The sequence below is a fragment of the Pteronotus mesoamericanus genome, unplaced genomic scaffold (genome assembly GCF_021234165.1).
Source record: "Pteronotus mesoamericanus isolate MK-2021 breed Mesoamerican mustached bat unplaced genomic scaffold, CSHL_Meso_final contig_657, whole genome shotgun sequence".
NCBI lineage: Eukaryota > Metazoa > Chordata > Mammalia > Chiroptera > Mormoopidae > Pteronotus > Pteronotus mesoamericanus.
The window spans coordinates 17,353,480-17,377,844 of record NW_026555229.1 but is presented as its reverse complement, the minus strand read 5'-3'; the positions used below and the strand labels follow the sequence as shown (position 1 = coordinate 17,377,844).

The 24,365-nt window shown below is 41.1% G+C and overlaps 1 protein-coding gene across 1 annotated transcript in view; it reads left to right on the top strand.

Annotated features, from left to right (window-relative positions):
* The first annotated feature begins 554 nt into the window (after positions 1–554).
* RAB11FIP2 (RAB11 family interacting protein 2) overlaps positions 555–24,365 on the top strand; it is a 36,355-nt gene continuing 12,544 nt past the window's right edge. The window contains exons 1-3 of the mRNA XM_054581584.1: positions 555–1,154; positions 6,569–7,011; positions 7,704–8,172. Coding sequence (XP_054437559.1) covers positions 802–1,154; positions 6,569–7,011; positions 7,704–8,172 — 1,265 coding nt within the window. The 5' untranslated portion in view covers positions 555–801. The remainder of the gene's footprint in view (positions 1,155–6,568; positions 7,012–7,703; positions 8,173–24,365) is intronic.

Here is a 24,365-nt window from a genome sequence, read left to right as displayed (position 1 = left end):
GAGATAGACAACCCGGAAGTGCCGCCGCCGCCACAGCCCGCCCGGTGCTAGGAGCCGAGGGCCCAGCCAGGCCGAGCCGCGCGCCCGTTGCCCTGCAGCCCGCGGCCTGTCGGCGCCGGGGCGGCCGCATCCTCAGTCTCAGGTCCTACTCCACCCCCAGGCGACCCGTCCCCGCCCACGCCCGGGAGGAGGAGCCGAGGCGAGGGGGAGGAGGAGGGAGAGGTTTGCGAGTGGGAGCGAGGCCGCGCGAGCCGCCGGCGGTTCGTATTACCGGGGTCGGGAGGAGGAGCCGGGCCGGGCCGGCGGCTAGCGCAGGGCGGGCGGGAGGTGCGGAGCAGGCGAGGGCGGCCCGGATACCCGGAGGCGGGCGGGGGGCAGGAGGCTGCGAATTAGGCGGACGAGCACTAGTCCGCAGGGCGGGGGGCGCCCTCCCACCGCCGCAGCCCTCTTCCCGGGCCGGGGCGGCCGGGCCTCACCTGCCCGCAGGCCCGGCGCCACCCGCCGCCGCCGAGGGCTTGTCCCTGGGGCCGGCGGAGCGTGAATGTGCGGGCGTGGGACCGGGACGGCGCGGCCAGGTGATGGTGGGCGCCCGTGCTTTTGAAGAAAGGGGACCCCCGGAGCAGCCGTGCCCCCGGGCTGCCCCCGTGAGGCCCTTGGACATCAGCCCTGGGGAAGTTGGGCAGCTGTGAGTTTGCCCGTCTCCGTTAAGTGCCCTTAGGATGCAGTGATTAAGGACCAGGCTCTCCCCCTGGGAGGGGCACTGCCTGAGCTGGGGAACTCGGCGCTGAGAAAAAGGACAGGATGATGCTGTCCGAGCAAGCCCAAAAGTGGTTTCCAACCCACGTGCAGGTCACAGTGCTCCAAGCCAAAGGTCTTAAGCCAAAAGGCAAAAGTGGCACCAATGACACGTACACTATAATTCAGCTGGGCAAGGAAAAGTACTCCACTTCTGTAGCTGAGAAAACCCTTGAGCCAGTCTGGAAGGAAGAGGCCTCCTTTGAGCTCCCTGGCTTGCTAATGCAGGGCAATCCGGAGAAGTACATTCTTTTCCTCATAGTTATGCACAGGTCCCTGGTGGGCCTGGATAAGTTTTTAGGGCAGGTGGCAATCAATCTCAATGACATCTTTGAGGACAAACAAAGAAGGAAAACAGAGTAAGTTATGTAATTTATTTTTAATTTGGGGGAGCTTAACTATATCTTATTTATGGATTTTCTGTTCTTGGAAATTATTTGTATACCAGGGGCATTGGTGTTTGGGATGAAATTTGACCCAGTTTTAAGTACCACATTTGCATGACTTTGAAGTAAAAATAGCCCTTGTGAAGAAACATTTTTAAAATGGAGTCTCTACTGGTCCCTTACTCTCATTGCTTTGAGCTGTTCATCCTAAAGAATATTTTGAACTGGGTTTTAAGTACATTAACATTGTTCTGTTACTTCTAACAAGACTGGATCATAGTGTTGACCAACTGAAACAACGTGCATGTAAATGGTTGTCTTTAAACATAACAATTTTCGAGGAAATAGAATAGCAGAAAACTAAATCTGCCAATATAGTGTTCTATGTATGCTGAACTCTGAAGCTGTTAAAAGATAAATGACCAGATTTATAACTCATTAATGTCATTTCAACATTCCAAACACAGTGGCCTTTCTTAGAGTGCAGCCATTTCTCAGGGTAAGGGCATCTTGATGGAGTCTAAAGCTGTGTAAAGAAAAAAAAGTTTTGTAAGTGTGTACAGACAGCATCAACCTTGAACACACTAACGTTCTCCTTTGCATTTACCGTATATTGAAGCTGATGCGTTGCTTGGAAATTAGCTTTGCAAAGCCAGTGTGTTTAGACCATATTAAACGTTGTCAGATTGGAGACAGTGATTAAATTCTTGCGATGATATGATGCAATGACATCTTCAGTGAAAACATAGCTTTTTAAATGACTTTACAGCTTAGGATCGATATGTTCTAATTTTGAAAACCATGATATAACACTAGGATGTTATATTGAAAAATAGTATGTTTTCAGAAATAGGTGTACTCACCTCTTCCTTAAACATAATTTTTCTGGTTTGAGAGTACATTATAATTGATGGAACTAATGAGAAAAAATATATGTTGACTTTATAAGAAGAATTGAAATTTCTGAAATAGCTTTGTTGTTTATTTGAGTCATAACTGAAGTTTTTTTAACCCTTTTTGGAAACTTTTTTATAATGATAACTTTTTGACATCTCTGTTAATTTCTTCTATTTTAAGACAACCACCTCTTGTTTTTTCTTATGTATATCTTTCTGCGAGCTTCTCCTGGCTGGAGTTTTAATTTTTATTTAAAGAAAAAGAGTTTTCCATCAGGTCTTTACCTAAGATTTAATGTGTAGGGTAAAAGGGTAGACAGATTAGGAACATTAGGAATGCAAGACAAACAGTGATATTTAGACTAGTTAAGAAGATGAAAATACTGTGGGAAGAAGGAGCGAAAAGGGTTTTAAGAAGTGGAAGGTTGAACGTATATCAATGATTTTAATGAAACTGCTTGATACCTGCAAAGTGGTATTCAGTTTCCTCTGAGGAGTTCATCAGATTTAAATCGAAAATGGATAATTAGCAAATAATTTGTTTCACATTACCAGTGTCGCATGCCACTTAATATATAATATTCAAAGTGTTTTGAATGTAAACTTTCAAGTCTGTTGTCACTTGAGCCTTCATACTGCACTGACAGTACTTTTAATGGCAATGAATGATGTATCGCAGGCCTTCTCTGAAATGTAAATTCTCCATGTGAAAGTAGGCCCAGTTGTGATCCCAGAGGTTCTGAGGACGAAGTAAGCTTTTCAAGTTTCTTGTTTTATTCCTTATTGTTGTCAACATCACAATTATACATTTGGCTGTAAACAGTAATACTGTGGACTCCTTCTAGAAATTCTCTGTTGGCTACTATATAAAATTGGTTAGAACTTTTTTGGGGGAAATGCTTTACAATGTTATCAACAGCCCTTGCGATGTTATTGCTTTCAAAACGATTTTCATGTTATTAAATACCTAACATTTTCTTTCTTTGTGGATAAATGGGGACCACGTATTTGATGAGGTATCTTTATTGGTAATATTTCTAGTTTTTTAATATATTTAATAGTTTCCTTTTGCAGCACAGCTGTGCATGTGGCACAGTGAGAGACAGACTTGAGCCACTGGTGTATTGCAAGAAAGATATTTAATATTCTGCACATTGCTGAACCTTGTCAGCATATTCCCAAGTGCTTTTGAGAAAACCCGTATGAATGCTGAAGGTTACCAGCTGAGTTAGAAGTCCCATGAAACTGCCGGTGTGACACTTTTTACTCTTGACACTGAAGACAGGTATTTACAGCTTGTCTTCCACTTGTGTCATGATAGGCCAAGAAATGTGACAGCTAAAGCTATTATTTAACTTATTTTTATACGTTTAAATTAAATACCTTTTTTTTTTTTCTTTCAAGGAGAAGTGGGGAAGGGGGCCTGAACCTGCACCCCCTGAGTGGAGCTTAGAAAGAGAACTTCTGTATCTTCCACTTTAATAGGTGTCTGGGTTGGTTCTGGCACGAGATTTAAGGAAATAGTACAATGTTTAATAATAGAATGGTAAAAGCGTTCATGCTGTTATGTAATGTCTATTGATTTTTTTTTTTTTTTACAGCAGAAGTGGGTGATGTTGATTTTTTTTTTTTTTTTTTTTTTTTTTTTTTTAATGCTCATGAAAAGTAATAACAATCAAAGTCCCTGGAGTTAGGTATGACTCAAACACATGCCGGTTTTAGGACTTTTGTGTGCCTCTCTGCCCTGCACCTGCGTCCTGGCCTCTGGCACCCTTGCTGCCAATCTTGTCCCATTTCTGACCACACAGCACCAATTGCTTGGGAATAGTTCCCACATGTGTGGTGGTTTTTGAACATGGACCTGTGCCCACTAAAAATTGAACAGAGGCCATATATAGTTTAAATCCAGCACTCAAGAGGTGAAAAAAAAAATCAGCATTAACCCACTAAGCCCCGAATGCTGTGTCTTCATTTGATCTTTTCGAAGCCTGGGAAAACAAGTTTTATCTCCAGGGTGGTTTTTGAAGGTCTCATTAAGGCTTCCCTGTCATATCACTTTCAAAACAAGGCAGCCAAGTTATTTGTCATGCCTATATTTTAAGTTAGTATATTCAAAGTTCTTTGCAGATTTTTTTTTAGGGGGCGATGGGAGGAAGATGGGAAATACTGTATTTACAGTTTGTATTCAAGCACTGACTCGCTTTATTCTTTAAAGTTCATCTAAGTCTTTCGTGTTCCCTACCAAAAGCAAAACAACACAAAACACATACACATACACACACAGTGTAGCATAGCTTGGTTGTTTTAAGGATACCATTCTAGAAATAATTCAAGCCACCTTTATGTAGCACAAGGTGAACTACCTTCATGGACCTTACACTCTAACAGCAGAAAACCTGCATTGCCTCCTCCTTTGGCTGTCACGTGTCCTGATTAAATCGTGTCCTGTAATAGATGACCGGCTACATGTTTAATTTTATTAACATATTTAGTTCATCACATGAGAAAGAACTACTGTTTCCACGCAGATGTTACCCATCGACTTTGGATACTTTCCTTACTGACTTTAACCGGACATTGGACGTTACATCTGTTATCTGTGCCTCATTTTCCTCATCTCTGAAACAAGAATGTTAAATGGATGACTTACTTGGTCTTATCTGTAAAATTCTATGAATTTTGATTACTTTGACCGCCTTCCATTTATTGGGTTATTGGTTTCTTTCTTTTCCTCATTTGCTTTGAATTGTTTTACACATGGAAATCCTACAGGCTTGGATTTTGTTTGTTTTGTTTTGCTTTTGATACAAAGTGTATTCACCTATTTTCTGTAAAGCCTGAGATGTCATAGAATGTCTGCCTAGTACCATTCATCAGAAGTATTCCTTGCCCATTGAAAATGGGTCTATTTTCCGAAACTAAGTTAGTAACTGGGCATATAACCTTGTTTTGTTTCCAGACTTTTCAAATGCTCAAGTTTGTCTTCAAGGTTCTCCAGTCCACAGAGTCTGTTGCTGTCCTGTCTAGTCTCTGTGTCTTCAGATTTTACCATTTGCCTCAGATGAAGGATTTTCTCAGTTTAGAATAAGTCAGATTAATGCTTTCTATTTTAAAATATGTTTTTTTAAAAAGTTGCTTGTTTTGATGCAGCTAGATCTTACTTGATTGAATTGCTCCAAATTAACCAAGAAAATACTTCTCTTGAGTGTTACTTGCTGAGATGTAGATGATTTATATGTTATGTGCCTGTTTTTTCCTCCTGTTTGGAAGGACCTGTGAACCAGTCTTCCTTGTGATGTGTAGTAAATGTACTGGCACATCGTGTCGGTAATAATGAGGGGAAGAACTAATACAAAATTAGATCTGAGTTCCTTTGTAGCTAAGAAAATTTGTGACACTTGATTAGAGCTCTATTTAAATAATAACCTGTCTGCAGAATGGATATTATACTTCATTGTTAAATGTGAAAACATTGTAGAAACTGTCTTCTAGGCTTGATTTTTGCAGGGTGGTTTTTGTTTTTTGTTCTTTGGGGGTTTTTTTTTTGGCTGTTGGCCCTATAGACTGACCACTTGTGACACTGACAACCGGAGACTTTCTCATGGATAAAAATACTGTGAACAAAAGCAAAATAAACTTTGTTTCTTATACATCATTTAACAATGGGCAATGTCATACAGCAAAATGACTAAAATCATGAGATTTGGCTCCTGTTAAAATAATTTTTATTCAGTGTTGTCACAGTAGCAATAGTAGATGAAACAAAGATTGTAACAGGAAGCATTTATACTTTTTTTCTTTGAAAACTCTTTATAAGATTTATTACTATTTGTCACTTCCTGCACTTTATTCATTTTGCATTTTTTGTTCAGGAAAAGGCTTTGACCCATCTTATATTAACCTAAATTACATCATATGCAATTTTCTCGATTTTATAATTTGTAAACTATATGTAGTGGTCTCCAGTATTAACAAAACTCTTGTAATAGTTTTTATGGAAGAAATTTTTGGATGGAGCTAAATATTTATTACTTTATTAAAAATATGGCTACTTATAATTTTGTAGTGCCCCATAAGTTTGTATTGTCGAATTCTTTCAGCATCTGTACCTCAGTGTCTTTTACCTTTAAAAAAAATGTTTTTAGGCAATTAACAACACTTATCCCAGATGGAAACATAATATGTAGATCTCTGTTGGTAAGGATTTGTGATGTGAATGATTTCCAAATCATGAAAGAAAAGGTGGTCTGCAAACCTTTTCAAACTTACTCTAGGCCTATCTCTTTAGTGTATGTCGCATCCCAGAGACAGCGGTAAGTTTTTAAAAACCGAGCAATGGGCGAAACCAGAAGTGCTCCCCGACACAAGCTCATCCCTTGCACAGATTGCCTCCGGGTACAAGAGCTTGCCCTAGGAAGCCACTTGTGTATAGCAAAGCTTGATATCCTTTCTTCTTTCCATGTTACAGCCCAGTTTTTCCTTCTCTTTAAGGTGGTTTAGATTAGAATCCAAACAAGGAAAAAGAGCCAAAAACAGGGGTGAGATAAAGGTCAATATTCAATTCATGAGGAACAATATGACAGCAAGTATGTTTGACTTATCAATGAAGGACAAGACAAGATCTCCTTTTGCAAAATTAAAAGATAAGATGAAAGGTAGAAAAAACGATGGGACATTTTCTGATACATCTTCTGCAATCATTCCAAGTTCTCACATGACTGATGCCAATTCTGAATTTTCAAGCGGTGAAATACAGATGAAATCCAAACCAAAAAAGCCTTTCCTTTTGGGTCCTCAGCGACTCTCTTCAGCACATTCAATGTCTGATTTAACTGGGACCCACGTGTCTTCTGAGAAACTGAAGTCTGGCCCTGTTGGTCAGACCCATCTCCTCGGACGCCACATAGAGTCCTTTGGAGTGGTTCCAGAAAGTGGTGAGTGACACATTGTTTTCTACTTGTCTCCTCAGTGGCCCGAAATACCCTTTATAAGTTTTAAAGTTCAACTTCTAAAATTAGAAAATAAAAATTACAGTTTCTTAATAGTATTTTCTAAATGTAGTGATCCAATATTTACTGAGTACCTGCTATCCTCAAAATTGTTAAGAGTATTTAAAGGCAGAGTCTCTCTGTATTCAGTATAGTATTTATATTATTAGATGATAATACAAATGAATCCCAGTCCCTCCTCACAGCCTGGCTTCATTTTTTTACTGCTGTCACTCCCGCCTGGAAAGCCTGAAGCATAGATGAATATTCTATTTAATCAGACAGTTCCTGGGAAAAAACCCATGTTCAGAAGTATGGTAAGAAAGTAAATGTAATGCTAATGTGGAAAAAAGTCTTTCAGAATTTAGAGCGCTGTCATGCCAAGCAGGACCTCTGGTTTTGATATTATACTTTGTTTATGTGGTTTTTTCTAACAGTTTTCTAATTATTATTAGCCTACATACTTCAGAGTGCTATCCCATAGCATTTTAGGATTGTTTTCTTGGATTATTTTAAAGGTTAAATCTTTAAATAGCTAATTGCTCTCATTCTGCAAGCAGCAGTATGCACACAAAATGTGTCAAATAGTGTGATGTAATGTGCCACTGATTATGTACTGGCTACAAAATTGTTTGTAGGAAGTCTCAAGTCTCCTCACAGAAGAACATTAAGCTTTGATACTTCTAAAATGAACCAACCTGACAGCGGCGTAGATGAAGGCGAATCGCCTTTCGGAAGACAGAATGACCCATTTACAAATGTGACTGCTTCATTACCCCAAAAATTTGCAACACTGCCAAGGAAGAAGAATCCATTTGAAGAAAGCAGTGAGTCCTGGGACAACAGCGTGACTTTATTTTCAAAATCCATTGAAGTAAGAAAAGAAAATAAAAGAGAGAAAAGGGAGAAAGTCAGCCTGTTTGAAAGAGTGACTGGAAAAAAAGAGAGCAGAAGATCTGATAAACTCAACAATGGGGCAGCCAGTAGCCCCTGCGACTTGAAATCACCTAATGCATTTAGTGAAAATCGTCAGGACTATTTTGATTATGAGTCAACTAATCCGTTTACAGCGAAATTCAGGGCCTCGAATATAATGCCATCTTCAAGGTAAGTTTAACGGGGGGAAGTTGTGCTATTTTGCAAACTATTGTACTTGACACTACCAAATACCCCTTTTTAAAATACTTGAATATTCTAATTCATTATTTTACTTGAATAAAATTCTTATTTCTATAATTAATCATGGAGTCAGACAGTGTTGCATACATCTTTGGATCTGAACTTTTTACCTTAGAAGGATGAAAGATTTTTAATCCTTACCCTAGTCTACAGGGTCCGGCAGAAGTGACGCCTGCTTCAGTGTGGTTGATAGAATAATAATGTGGGTGTAATAATTTATAGTTTTCATTTGACCACTTCACCTAAAATGTCATACGGTGTGCTTGAGTGTGACATTGCTGTGTTGCAGAATTACGTGCTTATGATTTTGTGATAAAAGATTTTCATGTAATAAAAATTGTATGCTGTCTGTGCCGGACCCTGTGTTTGTACTTAGGTGAACCAGGAACTCACTGAAACTAGTGGAGAGAAGGGCGTGGCTGTTGATGAGACGCGGTGAGAGGATCGCCAGTGGGTGTTCAGTCAGGCCGGAAGTGGGGCAATGTGTCATGTTTCTAAGTGTTATTTTCCAGGAATTAGTGTGTGGGCTATCTGGACAGGACTGATGGACCAGCAGCGGCCTGTGAGCATTTCTTTAAGAAATACTGGCTTAAATATTAATGGTTTTCATAATAGATGTTAACTCTCCTTATCAAATGGCTACGTAAAAGTAATTTTATTTGTGAATGTTTATTAGTATTCAGGGACTGAATATATTTAGTACTATATCAGGGACTGATATATTTAGTACTATATATACATCAAAGCATATCTTTGTAATGATTTATAGTCGTGGATATAATCACTATTATGATAATGGTTTTCAAAATCTTAGTTTTCAGTTGTGTGTATAATAGTACTTGTAATAATTGTTAGTACAGGTTGGAACTATATGCCTTTAAAGTTACGGATTTTGCAGAAGTGAACGATGGAGTAGCCACTGAAGGAAACCTCAAACAGGGTAAGAGGAGTTCATTGCAGTCTAAAGCAGCTGTCATAGAAGTGCACGGTAGAATGTTTGCCGGGTAACACAGGAGTTTCTCTCCAGGCAACAATGGATGCAGACCTGGGTGGGAGCCCTGGCGTAGTCGCTCTGTGACCTCTGTCAGTCAGCATCTCCACCTTTGAAACAAGGAAAATGATTCCTAACAGGTAGGGTTGGGTGACGATAAATGATAAATTAAGTACAAGGTACAAAGCCAGGCCCCCAGGAGGGAGCCCCCCAAAACGGTGGCTGCAGTTATGTTTGACATGCTGTCTTGTCATATTTTACTTAAAAACAGCACGTTGTTTGTCCCACTGTGAACGTAGAATACAGTATTAACAGCCACCCTGTAGGCTGCGCCCTCCCACCTCTGCTGTACCCTCAGGGCACATGAAAACTTGTGCCTAAACCTTTCGGAGGATGTGTTTCTCTAGTTTTCTTTTAGCAATAAATGGGTATTTCTTGTGGCTTTAGAAAGTATCGATCCTTTTTCTTTATAGACTGTACTCCAAAGAGATACATTTTTATCTTATGGCATTAATATTTTATTAAGGAGTCCATAGTTTTGATATGCTACTGTGAAATATTTCATTTTGGAATTTTACATAGTGTACTTTACATATTGCATTAATTCCTAGATTATAGGCGTAGCAAGTAGAAATCCATTTGCTTTTTTCCCTCCTTTATTGAACTTTTTTTGAAGAAGATTGTTGAAAACAACTAAGATAACTTAGAGGTTGGATAATTTATATTATTTTAGATTCAAAGAAAATGGGAAATGGTAGGGAAATAATGGTTTTAAGTTATGACAGCGTATGGAAAAATAGGTATCCTCAAATCTTTCATTGTCCTATACTTGGGCTATTTACATGGACTGCCACCGATTTTAAGAGTGAGTATGACATTTTGTCATATTCAGGCTTTGTTTTGGGTTACTTCAACATTAATGCATGTTCTGTCAAAAATAGAGCCGTTTCATGTTATATGTATAAAATGGTAGCAAGCATGTAAAAAACAATAGATTTTAAAATCTTAATACTCTCTTTTTTAGTATTCTTCCACCTTCCTGTTCTGTGAGATGCCAGAAATGACATGGGCAGAAACACATGTAGATTCTTGGAGGTTACACTTTTTGTGTCCTAAACCATCTTTGTGGTAAATTTAAAGCATTTGCAATAAAGTAGCTCTAATTGATAAGATCGACTATCAATAGATCTAGGAAGAGAGTGCCTTTGAAATTTTTGGAAAGCAGCTTTATCTCGAGTGGAATTTGGGAAGGTGTAGGGCAGGTAGCTTCATCCTTAGGGAACAGCAAATCCCAGTTTACCCTCCCAGTATCATCCCTCAGTTAGAATGGGACATTTTAGCTCATTCCCAGGAACGTCTAAATCGGCCTCTCTTTTGAAGCTGTAGACTCCCATCCCTGGGACACACGCTGTGAAATGTTTTTTCTGGTAGTGCTAAATAGACCTGTTCACAGAGTCCCCGGCCTCCCGGGACTGAAGTCGGCGAGAATGCGGAGCGGAGTTACGGGTGGGCTGTGAAGCGGGGGACCTGTGGTTGCCGGTGCGCGAGAACCGTGCCTGCCCTCTGAGTGTGGGTGGGTGTGTGCGATTACAACCGGAGAAGTTTCTCTGTGCCAAACAAACGTGAAGTGCTGAGGAGCACTCGCTTAGACGTTAAGAGTTTTTATGTCTTAGCGTCAGTAAAATCCACCTGGAGAAATGACCTTGTAAATCACAAAAACAGTGCCTTTTGCTTCTGTTCCTGGAATGGAGCCCACGTCCTGCGCAGAACTGATGACGGAAGTGAGTGAGGCTTTTTGTCGGGTGACTGCAGCAGAGAGCAGGGCTCTCTGAAGGGCTCTTCCCCGTGGCTGCTGATTCCCAGTCTCTGTCCTCTTCCAGGCCCCTCTCTGAAGCCCCCGCACTTCGCTCCGCCGTGGTGGCTGGTCCTGTGCTGCCGCATTTCCTTACCCGGCTCGCTTTCCAGGGCATCCCATTGTTCACCACGAGCCCCACCACTCTCTTCCCTCCCACTGCCTTCAACTCGGGGTGGCGCCTGCTTTTCACTCATCTTTCTGCCCTTAATCCCCAGCATGCTGCTTGGTAGGTAGTAGGTGTTAGGAAAACGTGTTAACCAATGCCCACAGAAGACTGATTTCCTAGAAGGCTACTTCCACTTCCATAGCCTGCTTCCAGCTCAGTGTGGGCTGTGGACATCTTTCTGATAGACTAAGAACGGATCCATAAAGGCAAATGCGTGCATTTTTATGTACAGCGAAACAGTATTAAAAATCCAAGTGAGCTTTAAAGGACTGTTAAAATTTAATATTCATACCCTAAATCGCACATTGCTGGAGTTTATTAAGAACTCTGTATTAGTTAGAACAGGTTATCAACTGTAATAAACAGCCCCAGATGTCAGTGGCTTATTACAGGGGACGGTTATTGTTCATTGTTGTCATGACCTCATTTGCTGAGATGGGGCTGAGGGAAGTAGGCACTTTGCACCACATGGTAATTCAGGAGCCAGGTTCCTTCCTTCTTGTGATGCCCCCATTCAATATAGGGCCTCCAGGGCCATGCAGTGGGGCTAGAGAGTGGCAGGTCACACGTGGGACATCGCTGTGTAAGCCAGGCCTGGCAGCGGTGTGTCGCTTCCCGCATGTCCCATTGGCCAGGGCTCAGTCACATCCCGCTTCAGTGCAGCCCGCTAAACTGAAGTTCAGCTGCGATTCTGAGGACGCGGAATTGGGCGTGGTGAGTACACAGTTCGGTGTCCGCTGCAGATGCTAGCTCTCCGGAGCCTGGATGCCAGCCCTTGGTGCGCTGCAGAACTGCTGCTGCACACAGGTGCGTGGAAGTGTGGTCGACATGATCATTTCCTTACTGGTTTGAGTTGTTTGTGGTTTAAAATTGCTTCTACTCTTGGTTTTTAATTATAAATCACAGTGTAGCACCACCAGAATCAACTAATTGGTTGGTTGGTTAACTCACAATTTGTAAAGTCATGCTTTTTTGCATCAGCAGTATATAGTTCTCAAACAAGTACACCCGCATGTTATGCCATCTTCAATACCTCTGTCTCTCTCCATACCCTGAAGAGGGGGGCAGGGCTGGGCTGGCAGGCAAGACTCGGGGTCCCAGCCTGGCTTGCTGCCTCTTTCTGTAAATACTGTTTTGTTTGAGCACGGCCCACCTATCTGTTTGTGGCTGTTTTTGTGCTAGCGGAGTGGTGCAGACTGTGTGGCCTGCAAAGCCAAAATATTTATTGTTATTGTTTGTTTGTTTTTTAACAAAAATAGTTTGCTGAATGCTGTCCTAACTGGGTGGAGATCTTTGAGAAGGGCAGATTCATAAGATAGGCGAAAGCTGGGTTGCTGAACGTATGTAAGACCACCTAACCAAGGGTACCAGTTGAACCTTGAGCCTTGTCTGAATGATGAATTCTGAGAGTATTAAAATACTGAAATTTTTATTTATTTATCTTAGCACTTAGCATGATTATTGTTTAGCACTTAGGGTACAAGGGTCATAGTACCTTTTGTTGTGTTGTTGTTGTTTTAGATTTTATTTATTTATTTTTAGGAAGAGGGGAAGGGAGGGAGAAAGAAAGGGAGAGAAAACTCATCGATTGGTTGCCTCTTGCATGTGCCCTGACCGGGGACCAAGCCTGCAACCCAAGCATGTGCCCTGACCCTGGGGAATGAGGACGGTGACCTTTTGCTTTGCGGGCTTTGTCCAGCCCATTGAGCCACACAGGTCAGGGCCCTTTGGTTCTGTTTAAGAAAGCCTAGTTCAAAAAAAAGCTAAGAAACACCCATTTGCAATACCAAATCCAAACCCTTCTTTCAGTTTTTCAAGGCTTATTATATTTTAGGCTTTTCTTAACCGTACAGCTGTCCTGTTACTATTCCCTCTCTCTCTGTTCTCATCGTTGTTAATAGTCTCTGCTCCCGGGGCCGTGGTGAGACTTCCTGTCTCCGCTCTTTGGCTCCGTGGCAGAGTGTGCTCTCAACCCGCCTGCGTGCCCCAAGCCTGTCTGCCCTCCCTGCTAAAGACCCTTTAATTCTCTCTTGATTAATAATGTGCTGTTTCCCTTCTTTGGCTTTCTGCTGATACAGGAGGACCTAATTGCCGTGCCAGGTTGATTGTATCTCGGTCTTAGTCTCCCTCGCGAGGGCTCATGAGCCCCTTGGTGGGGCTGGGTCTTCTCCGGGGCCCCAGGGAACCTGGGTCAGAGCTGTCCTCAGCGCAAGGCATCGGGGACTCTTAGGGGGTTTTAAAAAGTTATGATTTGTTGGGACCTCCCTCAGACTGAGTTAGAATTTTTAGTGAATGGGCCTGAAATAAAAATCAACATTTTTAAAACTTCCCACTGATTCTCAGACAGTTTGAACATTGCTGAGCTAAATTAAATAATTTATTTCATAAGAGTTCACTGAATACTTATCAAAGAGTTCACTGAGGAGGAAGCAGGAGTTGTGTTTGTGTACTCATGGTTGAATAGACAACTTGGTCACATTAGCTTTGCTTATGGGGTCCTAACTCAGGTAGAGGGCGTGGTAAAAAGACCAGGTTGACAAGAACAGCTGGGGAGAGGAGTATGAGATTTGGCCAAATAGCTAAATCTATCAGGGGTGTCCAACCTTTTGGCATCTTTGGGCCACACTGGAAGAGCAAGAATTGTCTTGGGCCACACATGAAATACATTGCAACATGTAATTGCCAAAAAAAACCTCATAATGTTTTAAGTAAATTTACAGTTTTGTGTTGGGCAGCATTCATAGCCATCCTGGGCCGCATGAGGCCCGTGGGCTGCAGGCTGGACACCGCTGAATAGTAGGCATTGGAGACTAGACAGAAATGTCCGACTATTAAATACTGATGGCATCTACGGATGAATTATTTCTCAGGATTCAGGGAGGACTGAAGAACTCTACCTAGTTAAGGGAATTCATTAACATAAGGAGAAAATTGGTTGTGTACATCTTACTCTGAAATTTAAATAATGTAGCCAATAATCTAAGCATACTCTGTGTGGTGAGCTAATGTTTGATGTCAGAGGGGCAGCTTATCGGAGGCTAGAACTTACGGGAAGTATTTTTACCAGAGAATTTGGAGGTGGGGTGGGTTGTCCTTCGATTTGTGACTTGCGCAAAGAACGTACTTTCCCTTCATTCGTTTTTGCCTCATTGTAGTTGTGAGTATCATGTAGCAAACTCTTAGTCACTCTATGATAACTTAATTGTATGTTTTATAATAATATTCTTAGTATTACTGATTTTATTAAGAGCATATATGCATACATTTCCATTTGCAGTGTTTGCTGTGAAAGAACATGTCTTCTATTTAGCTGATGAACTTAAGCCATTTATTTCTTAAAGCAGTACAGAAATGGTGTCTAAGATCAAATATTATTTATCACTAGTATTTTATAATTTTGCATGACTAATATGCCTTTGACCTTTGGGATCAGGTTGCTGTACCTCCCTCTCTCCCTTCTTTCCTCCCTCCCTTCTTTCTTTCCTTCACTAGTCAGTTCCTGTCAATGGTCGGATCGTACCTTTCTTTGAAGGGACAAAAGGTGGTTACCTGGACTGTATATTTAAATGTGTTTCTAGTTTTCACAAATCAAAAAAATCACCATAGGCTTAAAAGCATGTAACCATTATTATGAAGTTATTATAACATGTGCATAAAAAATGATAGACTGTTTAATTTTAAAAGTTACAGTAAATGACCCTGAAGAAAAGATCCTATTCTTAGTTTTAAAACCTCCATTTATATAGTGCTCCTTATGGAGATTTTTTTTCCTTGTATAAGTTTAAAGGTCTGTCTTTGGCATAATAAACCTTAACACTCATAAGGTTTATTTTAATAGCAATACTTTTTCATATTTGTCTAATATTAAAGATAATTTGCCTGGTATCTGTGGTAGGCCGTAAATCTTTTACACAGCTGAAAATTTGTACCCTCATTTATGAGGTAGAAAACAAAAACTTTTGAGATGATTTTTAGCTCCATTAATCCATTAGTGCCCAGGGATTTCAGAATGTATCCAATGATGCAGTGACTGGGAACATGAAATATGCAATGTGATTAGTTCCCACTAACTAGAACTTTATGCTTAACTCCCCAGAGACTGCTTGAAACTTTTTTACCCTTTGTCATCCTAATACTCATTATAATAGCTCTCATTAATTGGTACATTTCCCAATGGGTTAATTTGCAGATACCAACCATGCCATCCTTTTGCTAACTCACTAATGCAAATTGATATTTATAGACTTCAAAATTGAAAACAAAAAAAAAGCTCTGTAACAAAAAGACAAACTTGGCTAAGTTATTATTATTTTGAGCTGAGAGATTGAGATACAGAAAGACTGTGAGAGTAGAAAATAAGCCAAAAAAAAAAAAAATCCACAAAAACTACTGTAGGCTAATAAACTGATGTGAAAATTTCTCAATTTACAGCACTTGACAGGTGCTAAAAGAAAAGCATCTTTAATTTTAATGTGTTGTTAGGACCTCTTTAGAGAGACTGTACAAGTTATTAACAAGGTCCTCTGAGACAGGAGACGGGTAATTAACAAGACCTATGGAGATATAGTTTAGGTAATTAACGAGCTCTTAGGCACTGGACACAGGATAACACATAGTGAGTCCAGTCGTTAAAGAGGACAGGATGTTATGATATGATCAAATACAAGATACGGTATGTAAGTCCTCTTGAGGTTTCTGATAGGAAAGTATTAAAATTATATTCCAAGGACCCCACTGCACTAACTTTTGTAAATCAATATGTAATATTTTTGGTTTAACTTTTAATATAGAATTTGAGAGGATTGTTTCTTTGTGAAATTCAACAAACAGGAAAGCTTGTTTGATACAGATTTATAGTCGTTAATTGTCATTGGTGAACATGTGTATTTTCAACAGTACATTGGAAAGACGTAAATTGTATGATTCATAAATTGTCTTGGGCACTTATTGTCTTGTTTATTTTTCCATCTCTTGTCTGTTGGCTAACATTGCCTATCCCACGTCAACCTTATTTTCGTATCCACTTGAAAACTGTCAGGATCCAGGCCAGAGAGGAGACTGCCCTTCACCACTCTGGTCCTCACTCAGTCTGCACACGCTCCTCCGGCCATGCTTCCAGGGTGCCTCCAAGGCTGAGACTTGATAGTCCCAATTTCAAGTATTTGGTCTAGTTTATCGCCTGTGTAAATTTGAAATTGTTGGGGTGCGAATTGAGTTTTCGTCCCGAAAACTCCTACAGTCAGCAAACGTTTATTATAAACATGTTATACTCTGTAAGGATTAAGGATTAAGAATATAAAGAAGGCCCTTGCAGGTCTCCTGCTTCATTCCCTTACTTCCTCAGTGTGGCCCCTTCAGTCCAGCAATATGATTTTTTTCTGAACCTCAGATCTGGTGATCAAATGATATTTTCATTTTCATTACTTTTGAAAATTTACTGTATGCATGGAAATCAGAGGTTATGAAGATATAAATCCTCCTCTTAGAGCGTATAGAAGCAGGCATATAAATATTAGGTCTGAATTCTGTGCTAAGGACTGGATATTCAACAGGCATTGGGGAACCGTAAAAGGTTTTTAAATTGGATTGTAATATGATCAAAGTACTATCTTACACAGGTAGCCCCGTAGCGTGGGGGATCTGCTGGGGACAGGAGTGGAAAGGGAGAGGGGAAGGACTTGGGGCAGGAAAACTAGTTAGGAAGTCGGTGTGATTGTTGAGCTGAAAGCTGACAGAGGTTACTTGGCAGCGAGGATGGAAGAGAACATCTCTGACATATTTTTCTGGGCTAAAATAGACAGGACTTAACTGTTCTTTTGTGTGTGTATGTGAGGGGGCGGCGGCGGGGCAGGGTGCAATCAATAGAGAAACAATGAGGATTATTCCAGTGATGTGTATTCAACCTCTCCCCTAAATGTGATGGAACACAGCATCGTGAAGACTATTATAGCGATGTCAGGTCTCTAGTCTTTGAATCAAGCTTGGTGTTTTAGTCTTGATGGAGGTGTATGAATTTTTTGTTTTTGTTTTTGATGAGATGCAATCTCGTTTATAGAGTTTTGTTTCAGAGAAGAGGAATTATGTGTTTTGAGTTGATCAAGACAAGCAAGTTAGTATCAACATGGTAAAATAGCTCTTGAGAGTTTGCTTTTAAATACTTGAAACACACGTGGGCTTCTTTGAACACAAGAATGCAAATTTCACTAATTGCTTAAGGAATTAATGCATGTAGAGTTTGTTCACCCCAGCATTGTAATTACTCCATATATTTCTCTCCAGTTTTGGCTTTACCAAATTCCCTATTGGACCCCCTTTGGTAGTTTCTCACTAAGAGAATGACTTCAGTTTCTCCTGTGGACACAGTGTTCCCAGACCTCCTGCTTCTCTGTGTAGAACATTTCCTTTTGGGCCATGACGGCCACGTTGCCTCTGATTACTTTTTTTCATAACAGTGAAGCTTCAACTTTTGAAAACCAGGTGCTGTTTCTATATATTTAATATATGGTGGTAGAATTACCTGTGGTCAGGGTGTTTTAGATAGCTGCTGGTGATAGAAATCAAAGCAGTTAATTTGACTATGAAATGATTTTTCTTTTATGCATTTGTCTAGTTTCTAAGAATGTTAGGATCCAGACATTTGACATTTGTCTCCTTGAACTTAAAATTTAAGGGTATATTATTGCTCTCTGATATGATGTGTTAAATGTCATTTAGTATTATATAGTAATTACAACATTATATAGTTGTAGAAATATTAAAATATATAAGCATGTATTACTATTAAATATTATACATCAAAATGTTTTTAACGTATTTTATATATTTTTTTAAGCCTAGAACTCTTTCTGACAAAAGTGCTAATGCTGCTTAAATAGCAATCACACGAATCAGCTAGGCCTAGAATAAAACTTAATTCACATTGCCAGTTTTTAAAGTTGTTTTAGCAAACGTGCATGGAAAGCTCTACCAGGGTTGGGGGGAGGGGGTGGGTTGAAGAAGTGATTCACAAGGGCACAGTGTGGTGGCCACACAAGCTGGGCAGAGGGAGGCGTGAGCAGCGGCCCGTAACACCAGGCAGAGCGGACTGTGTTGAACACCATGCTTGCTGTGGGAAGGTGGGGAGCAGCTGGCTGGGATTTGGGAAATGCTTCTTTAAGGAAGAGGCATTTGAGCTTGTTCTTGATCATTGAACATTATATGAGTTGGGGAGTGACCACAAGAGACAGTTGTTTTAGTCAATAGCAGAACATTAACATTGTGAGATGCATTTTGTAGGGAAATTTTCTAAATAGTGACTGTGACCTTGCATCTTTAGCCCTTCACTAACCCTGACTAATTTTACCCTTCCTTTTCTAGCTGGCGGCGTGGCGCAGTCCTCTCCTGTCTGCGCTCCCCAGGAAGGGGGCCTGCTGCCCAGGCTACCGAGGGGCCAGTAGGACAGGGCCCTGCAGCCGCTCCGCCCGGACCTCCCTGTGGCGGAGCTGGCATGGGAAGGGGGGTGTTTGGGCTAATCCCGTACTTTGTTTACTTGAGGTGTGTGAGAAGCTCAGTTTTAAAAAACGGAGAACTGTTGGGATTCATAGGGCTTATGTTGGACAATTTGTGAATTGTTTGACTACGTGTTTTTTTAATTGAACACAAAGAATTATTTTATCTATTTTATTTTTAATTATTTTTTATTGATTATGCTATTATAGTTGTCCTGATTTTTCCCTCTTTGCCCCCCTCCATCCAGCACCCCCCACTCCCTCAGGCAGTCCCCCCACCATTATACACGTCCATGGGTCCTGCATGTAAGTTCTTTGGCTACGGCCTTTCCTATACTGTACTTTACATCCCCAGGGCTATTCTGTAACTGCCTATTTGTACTTCTTAATCCCCTACCTCTTCATTCACTCCCACACGACCCCTCCCATCTGGCAACCATCAAAACGGTCTCTGTATCCACGATTCTGTCTCTGTTCTTTTTTGCTTAGTTTGTTTTTTAGATTCAATCATTGATAGATTGGTATGCTTTGCCATTTTATTATTCATAGTTTTGACCTTCTTTTTCTTAAATAAGTCCCTTGAACATCTCATATAATAATGGTTTAGTGATGAACTCCTTTAGTTTTTCTTCTCTGGGAAGCTCTTTACCTGCCCTTTGGTTCTAAATGGTAGCTTTGCTGTGTAGAGCAATCTTGGATGTAGGTCCTTGTTTCTCATGACTTTGAATATTCCTTGCTGGTCCCCTCTGGCCTGCAAAGTTTCTTTTGGGGATATCATCTGACAGTCTTATGGGACCTCCCCTGTAGGTAACTAACTTCTCTTGCTGCGTTTAAGATTCTCTTTTTATCTTTAAAAAACTTCGGCATTTTAGTTACGGTGTGTCTTGTAGTGGGCCTCTGCATCCATCTTGTTTGGGACTCTCTGTTCTTCCTGGACTTGCATGTCTATTTCCTTCACCAAATTAGGGAAATTTTCTTTCATTATTTTTTCAGACAGATTTCCAGTTTCTTGCTTTCTCTTCTCTGCCTGATACCCCATGAGGTGAATGTTAGACCTCTTGAAGTTGTCCCAGAGGCTGTTTATACTATCCTCGTTTTTTTCGGATTCTTTTTTCTTTGTATTGTTCAGATTGGTTGTTTTTTGGTTCCTTATATTTGAAATCATTGATTTGATTCTAAGCTTTATCCATTCTACTATTGTTTCCCTGTAAGTTGTTCTTTATTTCAATTAGTGTACCCTTCGTTTCTGATTGGATCTTTTTTTGTGCTGTTGAGGTCTTCACTGAGTTCCCTGAGCATCCTTATAACTAGTGTTTTCAACTTTGCATCTGATAGATTGCTTATCTCCATTTCATTTATTTCTTTTTCTGGAGTTTCGATCTGTTCTTTCATTTGGGCCATGTGCCTTTGACTCCTCATTTTGGCAGCCTCCCTGTGTGTTTCTATGTATTAGGTAGAGCCGCTCTGATTCCATGTCTTGGTAGTGTAGCCTAATGTAGATGTGTCCTGAAGGGTCCAGTGGCACAACCTCCCCTGTCACCCAAGCTGGGTACTCGAGGTGCATCCTTCATGTGTGCTGAGCACACCCTCTTGTAGTTGAGCCTTGGTTGCTGTTGGCAGATCAATGGGAGGGATTTACCCTGTCCAGTCAGCAGCAAGGGTTGGCTGTGACCACTTAACCACCAACCTCCGCCCTCCATGGAGGATCACCTGTGCCAGGGCAAGGGGATGGTGCTCCAGCGTGGTCTGTAGCCGTCCACTGGGTGCACTGGCCCTGGGGTTTCGCAGGTAGTGCAGGCCAAGGTCAGTCCCCACCTGTGTTTTGCCCATGGCTATCCTGCCTGAGCTATAAAACAATATGAGATGGCTGCTACTTGTGCTGGGCTTAGAGATTCCTAGGTGAAGCCAAGCTGTGAATCTAGGTTGGCTGCTGCCAGTGCCAGGCCTGGGTCTCACTGAGGCCAGCTGCTGCTTGTTTGAGAAGATTTAGGAAGTTGTGAAGCTTGAGCCAAGACCAGCTATTCAAATGGAAGAGCAGTTTGGGTGGGCCGGTAAGTTGGGTGGGGCAGAGTCTCTGGGGATCTCTAAGGTGGATCAAACAGCGTTTTCCAGGTTGATGGAGTCTCAGATGTGGCACCAGCCTACAGGCTTTGTGAAGGAAGGGCTCAGCAAAAGGTCAATGGTCTCTGCTCACCCCGATGCCAGACACTTCAGTCGCTCCCTATATGCCACTGATGCCCTTCAGGCTGCCACCCCTTTCAAGGTACAGGAGCTCAGGAGTGAGTTTGAGTAGGTGAGTCCATGTGTGGGTGCTTTAAGAGGAACTGCTTTTCTCCAGAAGTGTCTTCCAACAACTCAATCCCTGCTGGCTTTTGCAGCCAGAAGTTACGCAGGCTTATCTTCCTGGCACTGGCACCCTGGGCTGGGACGGGTGGTGAGGGGAGCCTGGTGTGGGGCTGGGACTCCTCGCTCCTGAGATGGCCCTCCCGAATTTTTATCCATCACACGTGGGTGAGGGACCAGCCCGTTCTGCGTGTGCGCCCCTCCTACCAGTCTGGATGGATGGGGTTTCTTTGACTCCGTAGTTGTCAGACTTCCATTCAACTCAATCTCTGATGGTTCTGAGTGATGATTGTTCTGTATTTTAGTTGTAATTTTGATGCGGTTGTGGGAAAAGGCGAGCCATATCTGCCTGTGCTGCCACCTTGACCGGAATGCCTAATGATTCCTGAATAATTATATTGAAAATAATTATTTCTTTTATTCTCCAGAGGAGAATAGTAACACTTGATTAAATATAACATTCTTGGTGAAACATGCCTTAATTTCATAAATATCTTTGAATTGTTCTATTTTAGAACTTTTTCAAGAATATATTTATTACTGTTTATGATAGAGAAGCAGCTTGGTCTGAATTTGTTGCCCATGCTCTTCGGTGTCACCGACCACAGTTTTTAATTGTCTTGCCTGCGAGACCTCACGAGAGTTATCCTGTGAGAATGTTAATAAGGAAATCACTGTTAATCCCCGTAGACATATTGTACTAGGTTCTGTTTTGCTATTCATGCACTTGGTGTGCTTGCCCAGTCCCAAGAGAGAGAATGTAGTACTTTGATCTATAATATCATTTATTTGATTTGGTGCTGGCTCCTTGCCCTGACCCCGCCAAAAAAGTGAAAGGGCAAAAAAAACAATATGGAGTCGCACCTTGCCTCGTAAGCCCCATCTGCATGTGTAATAAACCTAATTGAAACAGGCTAAAGGTTGTATTTACCAGTGAAAATTCTCTTTGGACACTTCATTTATCTGGGTTTTTGTAAAGAAGATCATTAAAGAACATTTCTTTAAACTCCTTTCACTTTACTTTAAATTCTATTGAACTTCTACAGAGTACATGTTTTTCACATTTTCCAGAAAAATCTCAAGTTTATCTGTATTGTGGTCAGATATCTAAACTGGTACACCTGGTTGGTGAAACGGATAAACTGGCTAATTGAGTTGAAGTCACCAATTTGAAACTTAGTTCCTGTTGGCATTTGTATCAGAATATTTCTGTCTTAAAAAGAACTGAAAAAAAATCCCATTAATGTACTATCAGGCCTATATACAAGTAATCTTTATTATTTAGAAAAAAATGATTTCCTCTCCTCTCGGAGGACTTTATGTCTTGATGTTGAAACTTGTATCAGCCTACCATTGATTTATTAGTCAGCTGTCAGCTCAGTTTTTACTGCGTTTTCCTAAGCACTGCCTACTCATCCCATCAGCATACATTTGTTCCGCTTCTGCCGTAATGCCCAAGTACTGTCACAGGCTAAAAAGACTGAAAAGATTAAACTACTTCCTTCAAGTAGTTTACAGAAGAAAGGGGCGGGGAATTGAAGGATGAAGATACACAAAAGGCAAACTTCAAGAAAAAGAAATTTTTTGAGCAGTTTTAGGTCGCAGCAAAATTGAGCAGAAGGTACAGAGATTTCCCATGTATTTTTATTCCCACACATGCATAGCCTCCCCCATTACTAACATCCTCCACTAAAGTGGCACATTTGTTACAATAGATGGACCTATATTGACACATCATAATTATACAAAGTCCATAGTTTACATTAGCGTTCTTGTATATTCCATGAGTTTTGACCAATCCACCTTGATAATATTATAAAACCTCATGGATTACTGTTCCTTTGAAAACATGTTTAGAGAAATTGTGTTTGTGAAACCGTGTTATAAATTGTAAGACAGTATGTAAATATGAGGTATTCATTCAAATACTTGTCACCTTAAGCATTTACGCCCTTTTAAAGCTGCAGTAGCAACTTTTAATGATGCACTTCTAAATTGAAAATAATTTTGAATGTAAGCTGTTTTAGCTCTGAATGTGCAATGTGGTGTTAAATGGAGGCTAGGAACTTTTTTGTGGCTAGCAGTGAATTATCATTTGCAAAGTAGGAGACTATGTATATTTTGGAAACAAAGATATAGTGTTAAAAAGACAAGTTATGGGGCGTAAGCCAGACGTTGAAGGGAAAAGGAAAGGGTAGATAATTCATGTGAATAATTGTGATATATTGGTTTTCTTTGGTTTTTATTAGATAAGTATAAACCTTTGTCCTAAACTATTTTGAATTATTAAGTGAATAGTTTCCAGCATTTATTGTATATGCTTGTATCAGAGTCCCAGCAGGAGACACGTGATACACTCAGAATGGATAACCGAAGAAAGTGCAGTGAAGAGAGTTTCCAGAGTGGTGGCGAGGGTGACAGATGCCGAGGAGGGGGAGCATAGTCTGGGAACCAGCAGTGTCTGGATGGGACCACCATGCTTCGGTGTGAAGGCAGTTATAGCTGCAGCTCTGGCTGTTTGTAGAGAAGCTACTGCCCAGTCTGCGCCCCAGCAGGGAGGGACGGAGGAGAGGAGGATGGGCATGGGGCGGGGGATAAATGCTCTGTCTCCCCTTCCTTCTGAGCATAAACGGAAGCCAGTGGGAAGGGGTCCCAGGTGATGCACCATCCTTGGGGTGCAGGGAGGGAGCAGGAGGGGCAAATAAAATAATGGGCACTGTTGTTTCAAAACCTATTGCTTTTCAGCCTTTATTCTATCTCTATAAGATGATCTAAGTCTTGGGCTTTTCATAGTCATTTCTGATGGGAAGAATTCCTAGGAAATTGTATCAGACTCCTTGAGACCAGCTCGCAGCAGGGGTGGCCTGCACAGTCTAGAACACCGAAGGGGAGGAAGGACAGCTTGTGGCTAGGAGCTTGGAGCATGGAGTTGGGTTGCCTTTCTTTGACTCTGACGCACTTAACAACTGAGTTACCTAGAGTAAGATTCTTAATTCCTCTGTGCCTGATACCTCTTGGAAATAAAAACAACTCTCACCTCCTAGGATTGTTACAAGGATCCAGTGAGTTAAAGTGCTCAGGAGGGCACCTGGTAGGGACCTCAGTTAAAGTCCAATAAGTATCAGTTGTTATTAGGCCTAGTGCATGCGTGCGTGCCTGCCTTTTCCTTCCCTCCTTCCTTCCTTCCTTCCATTCTTTCTTTTTTCCCTTGCTTTACTGTAAATGGAGCATTCCCCCCCCCTTTTCAGACTCATTAAAGGTTTTGTTATGTTATGTTAC